Below are 15,000 nucleotides of genomic sequence, written 5' to 3'. Positions count from 1 at the left end.
CCCACACAGACTTCACCCTCTGCAAGTGCATGATCGACCAGACACACGTATCCTTTCGGTGCCCAGAGGACAAACACACAATGTCTCCTACTGTTTCCTACCCTGTCTTGTTGTTTGATAATAATAATAATAATAATAATAACTATAATTATAAGAGCGCTTTACAGAGAAACAGAAAATAATGAAAACAGTCAGATTTAAACAGTCAGGCAGACAAAACAACAACAGAACTTGGGGCCGAAGGCTTTAGCAATCAGGTGGGACTTGAGGGCCGTTTTAAAGGCGTCCCAAAGGTGGGGATGTTGCGGATCGCCGCAGGGAGAGAGTTCCAGAGGGTGGGGGCTGCCACAATGTACTTTGATGTATTTTTGATGCTGCCCATGTCTTGTTGCTGCTGCTTTGTCCTATGTTGTTATGTTTGATCAGTCGTGTAATTGTTTTAATCTCCTTGACTTTAATTGTACTTTTATTACTGTAAGGTGACCGTGGGTGTCCAGAAAGGCGCCAATCAAAATAAAATGTATTATATATTATGAATGTGTTATTTGGGAATCAGTCATTGATCAACTGTTGTGGACACAGTGTGTATGTGTGTGTTCTGTGGCCTGTGTTTGGCTCTGTGTCTGTGTGCGGGTGGTGTTTCCTTGACTACAGTGTCGCAGCAAGAGGAGCGTCCCATAAGACAGATCCTCTACCTGGGCAACCTGCTGGAGACCTGTCACTTCCAGTCCTTCTGGGTAGGACACTGTGTGTTATGTGTTACACGTGTGTGTGTGTGTGTGTGTGTGTGTCCTGCAAAGTAAATTGGGCTGATTTACAATACTGTCATCTCTTTTTGCAATGTGACGTTCAGGTCTAATTCTGTATGGGGGTTCTCTTTCTCTCTCTTTATTTCCCACTATCTCTCACTATCGTTCTCTATCTCTCTCTTTCGCTCTCTCTCTCTCTTTCTCTACAGTCCAGCCTGGAAGAGAACAGGGAACTTATTGACGGCATCACAGGCTTCGAGGACTCAGTACGCAAGTGTGAGTAGTACACGTTCTGGGACCTCTGGTTAGACTGTGTTCCAGTGGAGATCGTTGTCTGGACCAATCAGATCACAATAGCTGAATTGTCAGAGAACTTCTGCAGATGGCAAGTATCTGTGTTGTGCCTGAGGTATAGAGGGAGAAGAGGAAGGGGAGGTATAGAGGGAGAAGAGGAAGGGGAGGTATAGAGGGTGAAGAGGAAGTCTGAGGTATAGAGGGAGAAGAGGAAGTCTGAGGTATAGAGGGAGAAGAGGAAGTCTGAGGTAGAGAGGGAGAAGAAGGGGAGGTATAGAGGGTGAAGAGGAAGTCTGAGGTAGAGAGGGAGAAGAGGAAGTCTGAGGTAGAGAGGGAGAAGAGGAAGTCTGAGGTAGAGAGGGAGAAGAGGAAGGGGAGAAGAGGAAGTCTGAGGTATAGAGGGAGAAGAGGAAGTCTGAGGTAGAGAGGGAGAAGAGGAAGGGGAGAAGAGGAAGTCTGAGGTATAGAGGGAGAAGAGGAAGGGGAGAAGAGGAAGTCTGAGGTATAGAGGAAGAAGAGGAAGTCTGAGGTATAGAGGAAGTCTGAGCTATAGAGGGAGAAGAGGAAGTCTGAGGTATAGAGGGAGAAGAGGAAGTCTGAGGTAGAGAGGGAGAAGAGGAAGGGAGCCAGTGCTGCTCACCACCCAGTCTGACACACGTCCCTGCAGCCGTAAAAACTGTGGCCTGTTGGTCAGGTAGTTAGTGTTTGGTCTGGTAGATGAGCAGGGCCGGGGGGGGGGGTAGAGAAGGAGGACGGAGAGGAGAGTCGTTTGTTGAGTTAGGAGGAGGGAGACAATGAGCCCCCTGTTGAGCCAGACCTGTTGAAGAACTGGTTCAACTCGTTGGCCTTCTCCGGATCTGTCCAGATTTTGTCCGGCTCTCCAGCCACCTGCGGGTCGTTAGCCTGCTTGTAGCCAGTGATCTTCCTCACGCCGCTCCACGCCTCTCTTGTCTCTCGGAATCAGAATCAGAATCTCTTTTATTACATCCAACGTACGGGTGCATGAGTCAAATTCTTCGGTTCAGGTTCTTCGACATCGGCATCGCAGCAGGATACAAAATCAACAATAATAGAATAATGAAAAAGAAGTCACGTAAGTAATAAAAGAAAAGGTAGAATAAGGGGATAAAGTGACAGTCCCTACAGCGGGACCAGCGGGCTGTGCTGTGCAGAAATGAGATGAATTGGATGAATAATTAATTGTCATTCATTAAGCCAAGAGTGTCAAACGGACGGCACATCATAGCTGTAGGGCTGCCACAAACGATTATTTTCATAGTCGACTAGTCACCGATTATTTTAACGATTAGTCGACTAATCGGATCATAAATTACAGCTTATCGCACAATTACTCAATCGCTCTTATTTAGCTATCATCTTCTAAATCAGCTTCTAAATTTAGCTTGAAGTTGTTAGTTGTTGTTGTAGGCATGTGCTAACTAAAAATAAAGACAATTAAAATGATTGTTCACTCAAAAATAGATATTTTAATGAACTTTGCAGATTTATTTCTGGCATCACTTGCATGTAATGTAATGTAAAGAGTAGTAGAGGGTGCAAACTGCTGAGTAAAATGAGGTAGGCAACCAAAAGAATACAAAAACAAAACTAAATACTTGTACAGAGTACAAAAGTTTTGCTTTGCTTCACTCATCTCATAGTAGAACGCGCCTTCTTAGCACTGTAACGTTAAGACAACATTTTTAGATAAGTATCGCTTTGATGACAACGTAAAATAATGTAAGAAGGCTTTTAACGTAACGAAATCGTTAGCCAATAACAAGCTAACTAGCTTACCGAGACGAGCCATCGTCTTCCTCGTCATCTGCCACAACGTGCTTCCTTTTTAGATGCTCGCGCATCATAGACGTGCTGCCCAGGGTTTCCGTTAACCGGTAATTCCCGGACTTTGTCCGGTAAAATTTGTCGAAGTCCGACAAATTGAAAACTCGTCGGACAAAATGTCCGGTGAAAATAATTCCCTCTAAGCACAATTTGAATACAATTCGCTAAAGTTCACATTTTGTATTCAAATTGGCTTTGGGCCACCATTCTCAGCTGAGCACCAAACACACACACACAACTGCCCGAGAGAGAAGGACCCGCCCCCTCCAGCCAGCCTATAGGCTAACCAAAGGGGGCGGGTCCTTCTCTCTCGGGCAGTGCCGCGCGTGCACGAGTGTGTGTGTGTCCGGTGCCCAGCTGAAAATGGTGGCCCGAAGCGGAAAGCCTTAACTTTATCGCACAATAACAAGGATAACAAACGAAACGGACAACATTTACACTAAGATGGAGACAAACTTCAGCGATATGATCTAACAGCCGGTTTTCAGGACGACATACAGACCCGTATGAGCTTACAGGGCTATCCCCTAAGTATGATTTGACAGGCAGCTAAACGAAATGCCTTCCCAACCAGCGAGACCTGGGGGGTGTTCTATCAACGTCGCCAAAGGAAAACCTAGGCCTACTTCGCCAAGTCCCGCGAGACTTAAAAAGATCCAGGCATATCTTGATAGATCTCGTGAGACTTGTCAAAACAAGCCCAGACTTTCCTCCAGCGACGTCGATGGAACACCCCCCTGGTTATAGAAATGACGTTGTTTTATTGATAAAAATAAAAAAAGGGTAAAACTGGAAAGAGAAAATAGAAAACTCACATTAATCCCAAACAATTTAACAAACTTCAGTTAACGTAATGTGGAGTCCGTTCATTGATCGATGCTGTCTGTTCAGTTCCCAGTGAGGCGCCCGTTCAGCGCTGGACCCGTTCAGCGCTGGATTTGACGCATGGCATAGCGCGCATGCGTCAAATCATGTTATATTATTATATAGCTCGCATCTAATCGTATCGGATGAGAAATAGACATTAAATGGCATATATAGGCCGCTACACAACAGTAATCACCGCGACAAACAGCTGTATTAGATTTGAAGAAGAAAAAATATGATTTTGGCAAAAAAAAAAAATATTATATTTTAATATGATGACCGGAATATATCACGTTTGTCCGGTAAATCGAATTCTTCCCGGACACGATGTCCGACGGCAAATTTTTCTAACGGAAACCCTGGTGCTGCCATGAGTTCAGCTTTGCAAATTTTACATTTTACATTCTTTTTTTCAACGTTGTGGTTGAAATGCTCCCACACTTTAGAGGTACGAGGACAGGAAGACATTTCTCTGTTTGTTTTTCCGGGGAAGTCACGTGTGCCCCGGATGACCGACACTGCGCATGTACATCAAAGACACTGGGAGACGCTAGCCAGTGGCAGCTTCAGGGAAGAAAAACGAATGCTTATCGAATGAAATGAATGGTCTTTATTGTCATTGATATAGTACAGGTACCAAACAACGAAATTTGGGAGGGGGGGCTCCCCTGGTGTTAGGCAAAAAAAAAAAAAACGCTTATTTCAGCTCCAAAAAAACATGCGACTACGGCGATTACCAAATATGTCGGCGACGATTTTGGTAGTCGACGTCGTCGTGACTAGTCGACTAATCGTGGCAGCCTTACATAGCTGTTGGCTTTACATCCATCATAGAGTGATTCACTGAAACAATATAATAATTAATACTTTACCCAGTACATTTAAATTACATTTTAAACATTTAGCAGACGCTTTTATCCGAAGCGACTACAGGGACAGTCTCCTTGGTGTAACTTAGAGATATGTGCCTTACTCAAGGGCACACTAGTGGTGGTGTTCCCAGGTGGGATTTGAACTCATGATCACCAGTCCAACTCACTATCCACTAGGCCACCCACTACCCCTACCCAGGTAATTCACTCCCGCCAGGTTTGAGTTGTTGTTATTGTGGGTTTCTAGGTGCTGTGTGCAGTAGCCTGGGGACCAGGTTGAAAGGTTATGTACAGCCTGTCTAACTGCTGCTCTCTCCACAGTCATCTGTCATGTGGTCGGCATCACCTACCAGAACATTGAGCATCGGCTCCTGGCTGAGATGCTGGGAGACCCGCTTGGTAAGGACATTAGTTAGCATTTTGCCTTCCACGCACGCTTTGTGGGTGTCACGGTTACGGTATCAGTAGTTGAAGCGACGCAATGATTGATTGATAGCACATATGGGATGGACGGTTTCACATTTTTTAAACTGAGAAACCGTTAACGAAAAGAACAGTTTTTTTAACTGATCCGGTCAACCGGGATTCAAAATGACATCGCTGAGCCGCCAATTGCAAATAACGGAGCCCTATTACACTACTACAATACATTCATGTCGAAAAGGTTTCACAAATAGAAGTGGTCGCTGGAATGACATTTCTTTTCAATACATTATTAGTAAGTAATTTTAAGACGCATCCATAGACTAAAGGAAATTCAACCAGCAAACATCATATTCACATCAGCAGCGCAGCGGCAACTTCAAAGAGACAAAGCGGAGATTCCTTATTTGACAGTATCGAGAAAACACAGCACAGAGAGTTCGCTCAGCCAGGATAATGCCAGCACTCCAAAACCAAATCAACCGGTAATCAATCAGCCGAACAGCAGTGAATAATATTCATTATGCAAATTATGCAATATAGTATGCAAATTATGCAATATATTATGCAAACCGTTTACCATCCATTAATACACAGTTTAAGGCTTACACACAGGTAAGCCTACCTGGCTTGGCTGTGGGTCCCGAAGTAGTAATATGTTGACACGTTCCGTGATTTATCTCTGATGGTCACTTAGTTAATCTCTGTGCAAGGTTTCGGTCTTTCATAGACCTTCTTCAGGCATAATTTGTATTGTATCCTACAGACCGTAGCGGTGTGTAGTGGTCTGCAATGTACCCCATCACAGTGGGCATGAAAGTTGCATCAAGACTAGTCTATTTAGTCTGAAAGGTCTAGGGTTTTTTTGCCAGAAAAACAAGCTTGTTCACCTTTTCAGTCTTCTGAAGGGCTCGTAACACACACTCTTTTTTTTTTTAAGGGAGCATCTCGCTTCCCTAACAGTGTTGCCAGATTGGATTGATTACCAGCCCAACAACAGTCTAAAAACCGCCCAGTGTGATCATAAGTAGCCCAATTGGGCGGGAATACGCCCAATCAGGCAACACTGAGGAGAAGCTGTCGTGTCTTTTTAGACAGTTAATTTATTATAACAAATTACATTGTTTACAAAAATCACTTTCATAGCATCTTCAACCACACACTTTTATGGCGTTTATTATATATAGCAATTTATAACATTGTGATTAAATGTTAAGTCTTGTTAAGTTACATTTTAAGTCCAGTTTTATGTCGGTTTACCCGTAGAACCGTCCAATCCTAATGTACATTTCATCATGAGAACTTGGCTCGTGGGAAAATCTTGGCAGAAATATCTTAACATCATTACCGACCTTTGTAGTAGCTTGTTTAAATGCAAACATGTTCCTAGCCCACTGTAGTGGAACTGACAGCTATTTAATAAATTATTATCTGCTAATTTAACCATCGGAATTGCCAAAGGTGGTGAATCGGATTGATAAATAGCGTTATGATACAGCCATCTTAACCCTTTCAGCTATTTAAACCCATACATGCTTTTATTTAACTGAGATTGTAAAGCAACAATAAAAAAATTAAAAAATTGTTACCGTCAGGTATAATGGTCTTTGGGGTACCTCGTATTAAAACCTTGTATTAAAGTGTGATCATAATCATCTGTAAGTGATCTTCTACTGTACTGTGTGTGTGGGTGTGTGTGTGTGCGCGCGCGCATGTGTGCGTGCGTGCATGTGTGTTTTTTCTCTGTGAAGACACACAGGTGAAGGTGTGGATGAGCAAGTACGGCTGGACGGAGAATGAGGAAGGCCAGATCTTCATCTTCAACCAGGAGGAGAGTGTCAAGCCCAAGAACATCGTGGAGAAGATTGACTTTGAGAGTGAGTGTCGCAGCCTGGTGTTGGGGTTAGGGGATCGCCCACTTGTCTTTTCTTTGTGAAGCAGTTATATTTACTTTGTCAACTATTTTTGCACTGTGGTTTACACAAGAGTCATGTTCACAACCTGAGCAGAGTTGCCCAGAATGACCGCAATAAATGTGACGGAAGACGGAATGGCATTTATAAACTGTTAACGGCGTTCCTGTTTACGTTACCGTTCGAATGACTGTCATGGAAACCGTGACAACGTTGGGAGAGAGACCCTGTTGCAGAACACGTTCTCTACAAAGTAAAATGTCCGGTTGTTTCAGCTTTTTACACTGTAATCCCAAGACAAAGACACTTGTTGACACTTGTCTTTCTCTCATCCCCCTCTACCTGTTTTCTTCTCACCCATCTCTCCCGTCACTTTCCCCCTCTCCTTCTCTCTCCCTCACCTCTCTCCCTCTTTCCCTCACCTCTCTCTCTCTTTCCCTCACCTCTCTCTCTCCCTCACCTTCCCCCCCTCTCCTCTCTTCTGCTGCTCTCCTCTCTTCCTCAGGTGTGTCCAGCATCATGGCCACGTCTCAGTGATGCACAGACTTCTCGGAGCACACACACACCACACAATACTTTTTATGAAACCAGGTCATATTTCTCTAGCCAACATTTCCAACAATAAATCTAATTTATCCCTTCAACACCAGACCCTGTTTGTACTGCTCATTTCACTGGAGTAAAGTCGCTATGCAATCACTGTGTCATGACATGTAATGTTGAATTGGTTATTAAGATGTTGTAGGCTACAGACATTCGAATAAGATTCTTAAGATTGTCCACTCCAGAAAGAAATTAATGAACTGAATTAAATGAATTTGCTGCGGATAAGCTTTCAATCATTCCCAGAGGTGCAGACAGTAGGTCATATCCTTGTTTACATAATACATTAAGGTGTGCCGAAATGACCTAGCCAGCTCCAAAAGAGTGTAGACTTATCTTTGAAAACACGTGTGAAACGAACATTGTTCTGTCCCAATCCATTCAACCAGCTCAGGAAATTGAAACTTGATATTTTAATGTTTAAACCCAGTCATCATTGGCATATGAATATGCCTCATACATAGTTTTCTTTACAAACAAGATTGTTTTTTATTCGATATACACCACCAGCCCAATCAGATCAGAGCAGATTTCTTATCAGTTCATTTCACTAGATTATTTTACACATGTTTTCATTGTATTATCTCTGGGGCATGCTGCTGTATGAACTGCATGCGTCAGCATGTACTTTTTCAGGTGTGCAGGTTTTTTTGCAGAGGGAGTGGCCTTTCGGAAACCTATAACTTCCACGGAAAAGTAGTTCAACTCTAATCACCAGTAAGTGTTAATTCAAGAGTAAAGAAAAGTAGCTTATTGGTAAATTTTCAGGAGCGGATCGAATTTAGCTGAATTATGGATGACAGCAAAGAGGCGCCGGCTCCGACCGACGAGATGGACTCGGTGGAGCAGATAGAAGCGCTCGGATTTTCTCCTACAAGTTGGAGTCCGCATTCCTTATTTGACCTTAAAAGTAATTTCGTCAAGTCTGTCGATGATGACTTGTTCGTGGACCGCGACTTTCCAATGGGCGCTATACTTCAACCCGGGTTGGAGTGGAAACGACCAAAGGTACTAATAATAGTAAATTAAAAATAACCGTTATTTGTATACCACTTTTCCTGCAAACGTTGTAGCTCATATAAACGTTGCAGCTCAGGTAGAGCATAATGAAAGTAACCTATAGAATGGAGACGACCAAAGGTAGAAGAGGATAATGAAAGTAACCTTTAGCCAAATACAGCTCTCGGGGAGGAGATCGCTGCAAAATTATCAGTTTCTCTGGTTTTACTATTTATAGTTATGTGTTTGAGTAAAATGAACATGTTTGTTTTATTCTATAATACCGACAACATTTCTATAAAAATATTGTCATTTAGAGCATTTATTTGCAGAAAATGACAACTGGTTAAACTTAACAAAAGATGCAGTGTTTTCATACCTCGAATAATCTAAAACAAGTTCATATTCCCTTTTAAACAACACAATACTAATGTTTTTAACTTCAGTAGAGTTCAGTAATCAATATTTGGTGGAATAACCCTGATTTTCAATCACAGCTTTCATGCGTCTTGGCATGCTCTCCACCAGTCTTTATGCCACTTTGTTTGATGGCTTGTGACCATCCATCTTCCTCTTCATCACAGTCCAGAGGTTTTCAATGGGTTCAGGGCTGTAGATTGCGCTGGCCATGACAGGGTCTTGATCTGGTGGTCCTCCATCCACACCGTGATTGACCTGGCTGTGTAGCATTTTTTAGCAAAAAAAACTATCCTCAGAGTTGGGGAACATTGTCAGAGCAGAAGGAAGCAACTTTTCTTCCAGGATAACCTTGTACATGTTGTCCGAAATGTCTGCTGCTTGACCTTGTTCTTATGAGCTGTCGTCTTTGAAATGTTAAGGATGGAAGCAACCTGACGCTCACTGTATCCCTCTGCCAGTAAAGCCAATATTGAAACCTTCTTTTCCTCACTCAAAACATTCATTTTCAACCCTTTTGGCATGGTCAATAGTTTTTATTATTATTTATTATATAACTATTTATTTATTTATTACTAAAAAAAAATATTTGATTTATTTTATTCACTTTTGAGGTACTACTAGCACTGTTTTTGTATCCAACTGGTCCTATTGCAAGAGGATAGGGATGACCACAGCAGTGTTTTAAAAAATATATACTTTTTAAGGTTCGGTTCAGGTGATCTCCTAATCAGTACCAATCTAAGTAGAATGAGATGTGACTGTGTTGGAATTCAACAGACACTGGAATGGACGGAATGGAATGGAAAACATATTTGAAGTGGTCTCTTAATTTGTTCCAGAGCTGCATATATAGGCTGTGTTGTTATTCAAGTATCCTAATCAATAATATTTAAGTTATAGTTGAAATGGTTTACGGAATCAGTCTATTTTTTCTATGAGCTAATTAAACCCACGGATATAGCATAGAATTGCCGATATGTCAAATGTAAGTGAGATATTTTGCATTCGCATCACATCCATGTGTTGGATGTCGCCCCTGTACAGTTATTTTCAATGCATGACAAATTAGCAGTAGTGTGGAGTGTGTCGAGGCTTTTCCCATAGGACACACCACGTAGGCTACGGCCATCTACCTGTGATGGACGGGGAGCTGTTGGCCTTGACAGAAAACCTGTCGAAGACAATTCTTATCCATTCATTTTCAGTTAATAAAAGTCGCTGGACTGAAAATCCTATCAAACTATCAAAGTTAACTAATTCAGGGAGGACATTGCGCAAAAACATTCTGTGTATATATATGTGGCAGTTTGTATCGTAAACATACGTATCTTCATTTTATTAAATTGGCTACTCGTTATAAACAATCAATGCCTTTTTGTTGATGGTCCTTTTTAAGCTTACCAGTAGCCTAAAGAAACAGAGAAACTCGAGAGAAACAAATACTCTCACCATGAAAACACTAACTTCTCTAGCTTCTAGGTACCCGATGTGTTTGAGAGGCGGGGACTCTGAGGTAGCAGATCTACAGTAAGCAGGCAAAAACAATTTATTTAACCCTTATTTTAACAGAGAGGTCTCTTTCACAAGGGAGCCCTGCATACAGATGTGTTCTGCCAGCCTGTGCAGACTGCACAACTCCTCCTCCGGCTGGCTGGATCGGGGTGATCAGAGTCAGGCTGGGGGATGTTAAATTATACTGGACTGTTCTTACTGTACATAATGTTTCAGATGTCTATTTTATTTTTTATTCTATTATTCTTTTGTTACTTTCTTTTGTTGTTGTTTGTGAGCTGCTGTGCCTTAATTCCCCCCTCAGGGATCAATAAAGTACCTACCTATCTATGTACACACAGACACAGTTGACCAAAATCCATATCAAACATACAAAATTACAACATAATAAAACACAATCAAGAAAACCCCCCTCATTGTTCAACAAAGAGGTCATCAATCAAAACGTTAAACTGCCCTGTTGGCACCAGAGCAACCAACTGCAGGTTGTTGCAGCAGTGAGGTGCAGAAAAGACTGAGGTCAAGTTTCAACACATACAGGAACTTAAGTACACATCGGACAGGCCAGTGTCTGTAGTCTTATGTCCGAATCCTTCTCCTGGCCTTTGAGCATCCTGTTTGACTGGTATTTCTCACAGTGACACAGAACACCACTCTGGTGAAGAAGGTAGTCTTTGGTCAATAAACACTAACATCTACGTCTACATTAATTCTATGACAGAGCCCACAATAATGCCCTGGCTGTACTCGTGTAAGCAACATATCCATATTAATGACTTTTTCGGTCTGCCACAATATGACTGTACAACTCTATCAATCTATCTATCTAAACCAAAAGTAGTCCTGACTTCACTGTCGTTTTTCAGTGCTTAGGAGATCGAAAGTGAGTGGTGCGTTTGTACGTGGTCTGGTAAGATAGTTCACTATTCTGCACCTTATAGTCAGACGGTTCCTTACATTGAAAGTCTGGGCGGGGATAAGCTGAAATCCATGGCTCAGTAGTAATAGTTAACTTAATCTAACAAAAAACAATGTGTGATGAAAAAAAAAAAAAAAACTCAGATAGTTAATTTGAGGTGAAACAGTAAACTATCCCTTTAAGATCAACCGATAAGTTGGAGCAGAATGTAAAATGACGATCTCTTCCTGACATTTAGACACATGTAAGCACATCTTCCTGACATTTACTTACCCTCTTACCCTTTACCCCGCTGTACAGTTTAAAAAGCATTAATATTACTGCCAATGGCCCCTGGCCTGTGCATAGATTACTGTTTCTTAAGATGACTGATGGATAGATAATTCACTTACTTGTACAAATGTATTTGTGGTAAGACGCTTTGTACAAAGGCGTCTGCTATATGCCAATAACCTTTACAGTAACCAAAGTGTAACCTTTACACAGTAATTACCCTGTCTTCCTGACATTTACCCAGGGGAATATTGCTGCCTAACAATTTTTTTCAAACATGTGGTGTCTTGCTTTCTCTCCCCCCTTCCTAGGACATTTGCCCCACAGCAAAGTTCATCGTGGGCGGGGCGACGCGCATGGATGTGTGTCAGGGAATTCTGAGTGAGTGTTTCCTACCGGTTCCTATGGTATTCCTCTCTCTCTGTGATCCCAAGCAATTATTGGCTGTGTTCCGAAATACGTTCTTGAAATCTATCTAGAGCATCTCCCTACTTGCCCTACGCTCTAGGTAGAGTGCCAGAACTTATGTTTGGAACACAGCCGTTGATCTGCGATCTTATTGGTGAGCTGTGTGTCTGAACCGGTCCGTTATGTCAGAGCATCAGTGATGGAGAAGGGCCTCCTAACCCCCACGGATCAGATTTAAGCTTTAAGTAATACACTGACAGCTGCACCATGCTTTCTGATAGGCTAGACATGACTTAGGCCCTACTACACCGACCCAATCATAAGGGCTCCTCTCCCCTCTCTCTCTCCCTCCCCCCCCCTCTCTCTCTCCCTCCCCCTCCCTCTCTCTCCCTCTCCCTCCTCCTCTCCCTCTCTCTCCCTCTCCTCCTCTCCCTCTCTCCCCCTCTCCTCTCCTCTCTCTCCCTCAGATGACTGCTGGTTCCTCTCGGCCGTGGCGTCCCTCTCTCTCCATCGCCCCCTGCTGGAGCGGGTGGTCCCCATGAACCAGAGTTTCAGTGAGGGTTACAACGGCAGCTTCTACTTCCGGGTCAGCCTCAGCAGACCGCTGAACAAACTTTATCACACAGTAATACATGTGTAATGATGTTTTTCTCTGATAAAACTAACTGTGCGTGTGTGTGCTTGCGTGTGTGTGTGTGTGTGTGTGCGTGCGTCTGTGTCTGCGTGTGTGTGTGTGTGTAGTTCTGGCAATACGGGAAGTGGGTGGAGGTGAAGGTTGATGACCTGCTGCCGACCCGGAAGGGCCAGCTGATGTACCTGAGGTCCTCGGAGAGGGACGAGTTCTGGAGCGCTCTGCTGGAGAAGGCCTACGCCAAGTCAGTCCCTCTGCCTGTCCTTCTGTCTGTCTGTTCCTCTTGTCTGTCTGTCTGTCCCTCTGTCTGTCTGTCCCTCTTGTCTGTCTGTCTGTCCCTCTTGTCTGTCTGTCTGTCCCTCTGTCTGTCTATTTGTGTCTGTCTGTCTGTCTGTCTGTCTGTCTCTTTGTGTCTGTCTGCCTGCCTGCCTACCTACCTACCTGTCTGTCTGTCTGTCTGTCTCTTTGTGTCTGTCTGCCTGCCTGCCTGCCTGTCTGTCTGTCTGTCTGTCTGTCTGTCTGTCGATTTGTGTCTGTCTGTCTGTTTGTCTCTTTGTGTCTGTCTGCCTGCCTGCCTGCCTGTCTGTCTGTCTCTTTGTCTGTCTGTCTGTCTGTATGTCTGTCTGTCTGTGCTATCTGTCTATCTGTCTGTCTGCCTGTCTGTCTGTCTGTCTGTCTGTTGGTCTGTCTGTCTGTGCTATCTGTCTGTCTGTCTATCTATCCATCTATCATGTACAGACAGGCTTCCATGAGGAATAGGTGGGAAAGTGCCACCTTCTAGGATTAGTCTTAATCTGCATCTATGAAAGCGTCTTAGACTGATAGATAATTAAATGGTATGCCCCAGGTACTTTGTTAGACTGATAGACTGATAGTTAAATAGGTACTTTGTTAGACTGATAGACTGATAGTTAAATAGGTCTTAATAACTTTGTTGATCCCTGAGGGGAAATGAAGGCGTTTGCAGCACTAGACTGCACTGGAATGTGGCTCTGCTGACGTTTTGCAAAGTGCTGACTGGCACCATTGATTAATGCACAGATGTCGCCGAGATAAGTCATCCACCTGACAGGTGTGACATATCCAGATTCTGATTAGACAGCATGGTTATGGCACAGATGTGCCTTAGGCTGGTCACAGTAAAAAGCCACTCTAAAATGTGCAGTTCTATCACACAGCACAACAATGCCACAGATGTTGCAGGTTCTGAGGAAGTGTGCAGTTGCCGTGGTGACTCCAGGAATGTCCACCAGAGCTGTTGCCGGTGAATTGAATGTTAATTTTCTCTACCATAAGCTGTCTCCAAAGTAAATTCACGGGCAACAGCTCTGGTGGACAATCCTGCCAATTGCATGCCCCCAAAACCTGCAACATTGTGCTGTGTGATAAAGCGGAACATTCTAGAGTGGCCTTTTATTGGGACCAGCCTAAGTCTCTGGCAGAAGATGGGAAGTCACTCTGCAGTTCTGACAGCCGTGGGAAACCCATTCCTCCAACAGGTACTGTTGATCCCTGAGGGGAAGTTAAGGTGTTTACATCCCCTGAGTGCACTGGAATGTGGCACTGGTGACGTCTTGCATAGAGCTGGCTGTGGCACAGTTTGGCCCTTTCCCACCTATTCCTCTTGACATGCAAGCATGTCTGTACAGGATACACCGCAGTCATGTTTCAGTCAGGACTCTGAAGTCGGTCATGTCGAGGTGTCCTTGGGCAGGATACTGGGTGGAGGCTGGGGGTGGTGGGTGGAGGCTGGGGCTGGGGGTGGGGTGACCACAGAAAACATACTCTGTGTGGCCTGGGGTGGTCCAGTGGTCTAGTACCATGGCCTGGGGTGGTCCAGTGGTCTAGTACCATGGCCTCAGGTGGTCCAGTGGTCTAGTACCATGGCCTGGGGTGGTCCAGTGGTCTAGTACCATGGCCTGGAGTGGTCTGGCACCGCAGTCTAGAGTGCACACATATGCCCATGTCGGCATGGGTTCGAATCCGGCCCATGCCCTGCTGACATGCCCTCTCTTTCTCTTCTTCTCCTTACTTTCCTGTCTGTCTTCACTATTATCTGTCCAATAAAATTACAAATATGAGTGGGACTGCCCCACTCAGAAAAAAAAACAACAACAAAAAAAAAAACACTCACTCAAATCTCTGACAAAAACAAACTTGTGTTCTCCTCTGACCCGCCTCCCCCCAGGTTGAAGGGGGGGTACCAGGCTCTGAACCTGGGGTTCCCTCACGAGGCCATGGTGGACATGACGGGAGGCATGGCGGAGGTGCT

General features: G+C 43.9%; 2 protein-coding genes across 3 annotated transcripts in view; both read left to right on the top strand.

Annotated features, from left to right (window-relative positions):
• Positions 1 to 7,607, top strand: part of eif3k (eukaryotic translation initiation factor 3, subunit K) — a 9,468-nt gene extending 1,861 nt beyond the window's left edge. The window contains exons 3-8 of one of the 2 annotated variants that reach the window (XM_080532034.1): positions 1 to 47; positions 663 to 737; positions 959 to 1,025; positions 4,949 to 5,026; positions 6,802 to 6,927; positions 7,469 to 7,607. The exon at positions 1 to 47 is cut by the window's left edge and continues 74 nt beyond it. In XM_080532034.1, coding sequence (XP_080388160.1) covers positions 1 to 47; positions 663 to 737; positions 959 to 1,025; positions 4,949 to 5,026; positions 6,802 to 6,927; positions 7,469 to 7,500 — 425 coding nt within the window. In that variant the 3' untranslated portion in view covers positions 7,501 to 7,607. Of the gene's footprint in view, positions 48 to 659; positions 738 to 958; positions 1,026 to 4,948; positions 5,027 to 6,801; positions 6,928 to 7,468 lie in introns of both variants that reach the window. The other variant, XM_080532033.1, reaches the window with a different exon arrangement.
• Positions 7,608 to 8,358: 751 nt separating this feature from the next.
• The window catches only part of LOC308158050 (calpain-9), a gene marked incomplete at both ends in the record, with an annotated part of 44,703 nt that continues 38,061 nt past the window's right edge, over positions 8,359 to 15,000 (top strand). The window contains 5 exons of the mRNA XM_080531640.1: positions 8,359 to 8,574; positions 12,001 to 12,070; positions 12,565 to 12,683; positions 12,839 to 12,972; positions 14,917 to 15,000. The exon at positions 14,917 to 15,000 is cut by the window's right edge and continues 88 nt beyond it. Of these exons, the coding sequence (XP_080387766.1) occupies positions 8,359 to 8,574; positions 12,001 to 12,070; positions 12,565 to 12,683; positions 12,839 to 12,972; positions 14,917 to 15,000 (623 nt within the window). The remainder of the gene's footprint in view (positions 8,575 to 12,000; positions 12,071 to 12,564; positions 12,684 to 12,838; positions 12,973 to 14,916) is intronic.

This window comes from Nansenia antarctica (assembly GCF_963989245.1).
Source record: "Nansenia antarctica genome assembly, chromosome: 5".
In the NCBI taxonomy this organism is placed as follows: Eukaryota; Metazoa; Chordata; class Actinopteri; order Argentiniformes; family Microstomatidae; genus Nansenia; species Nansenia antarctica.
This window is presented reverse-complemented; position numbering and strand designations above follow the sequence as displayed.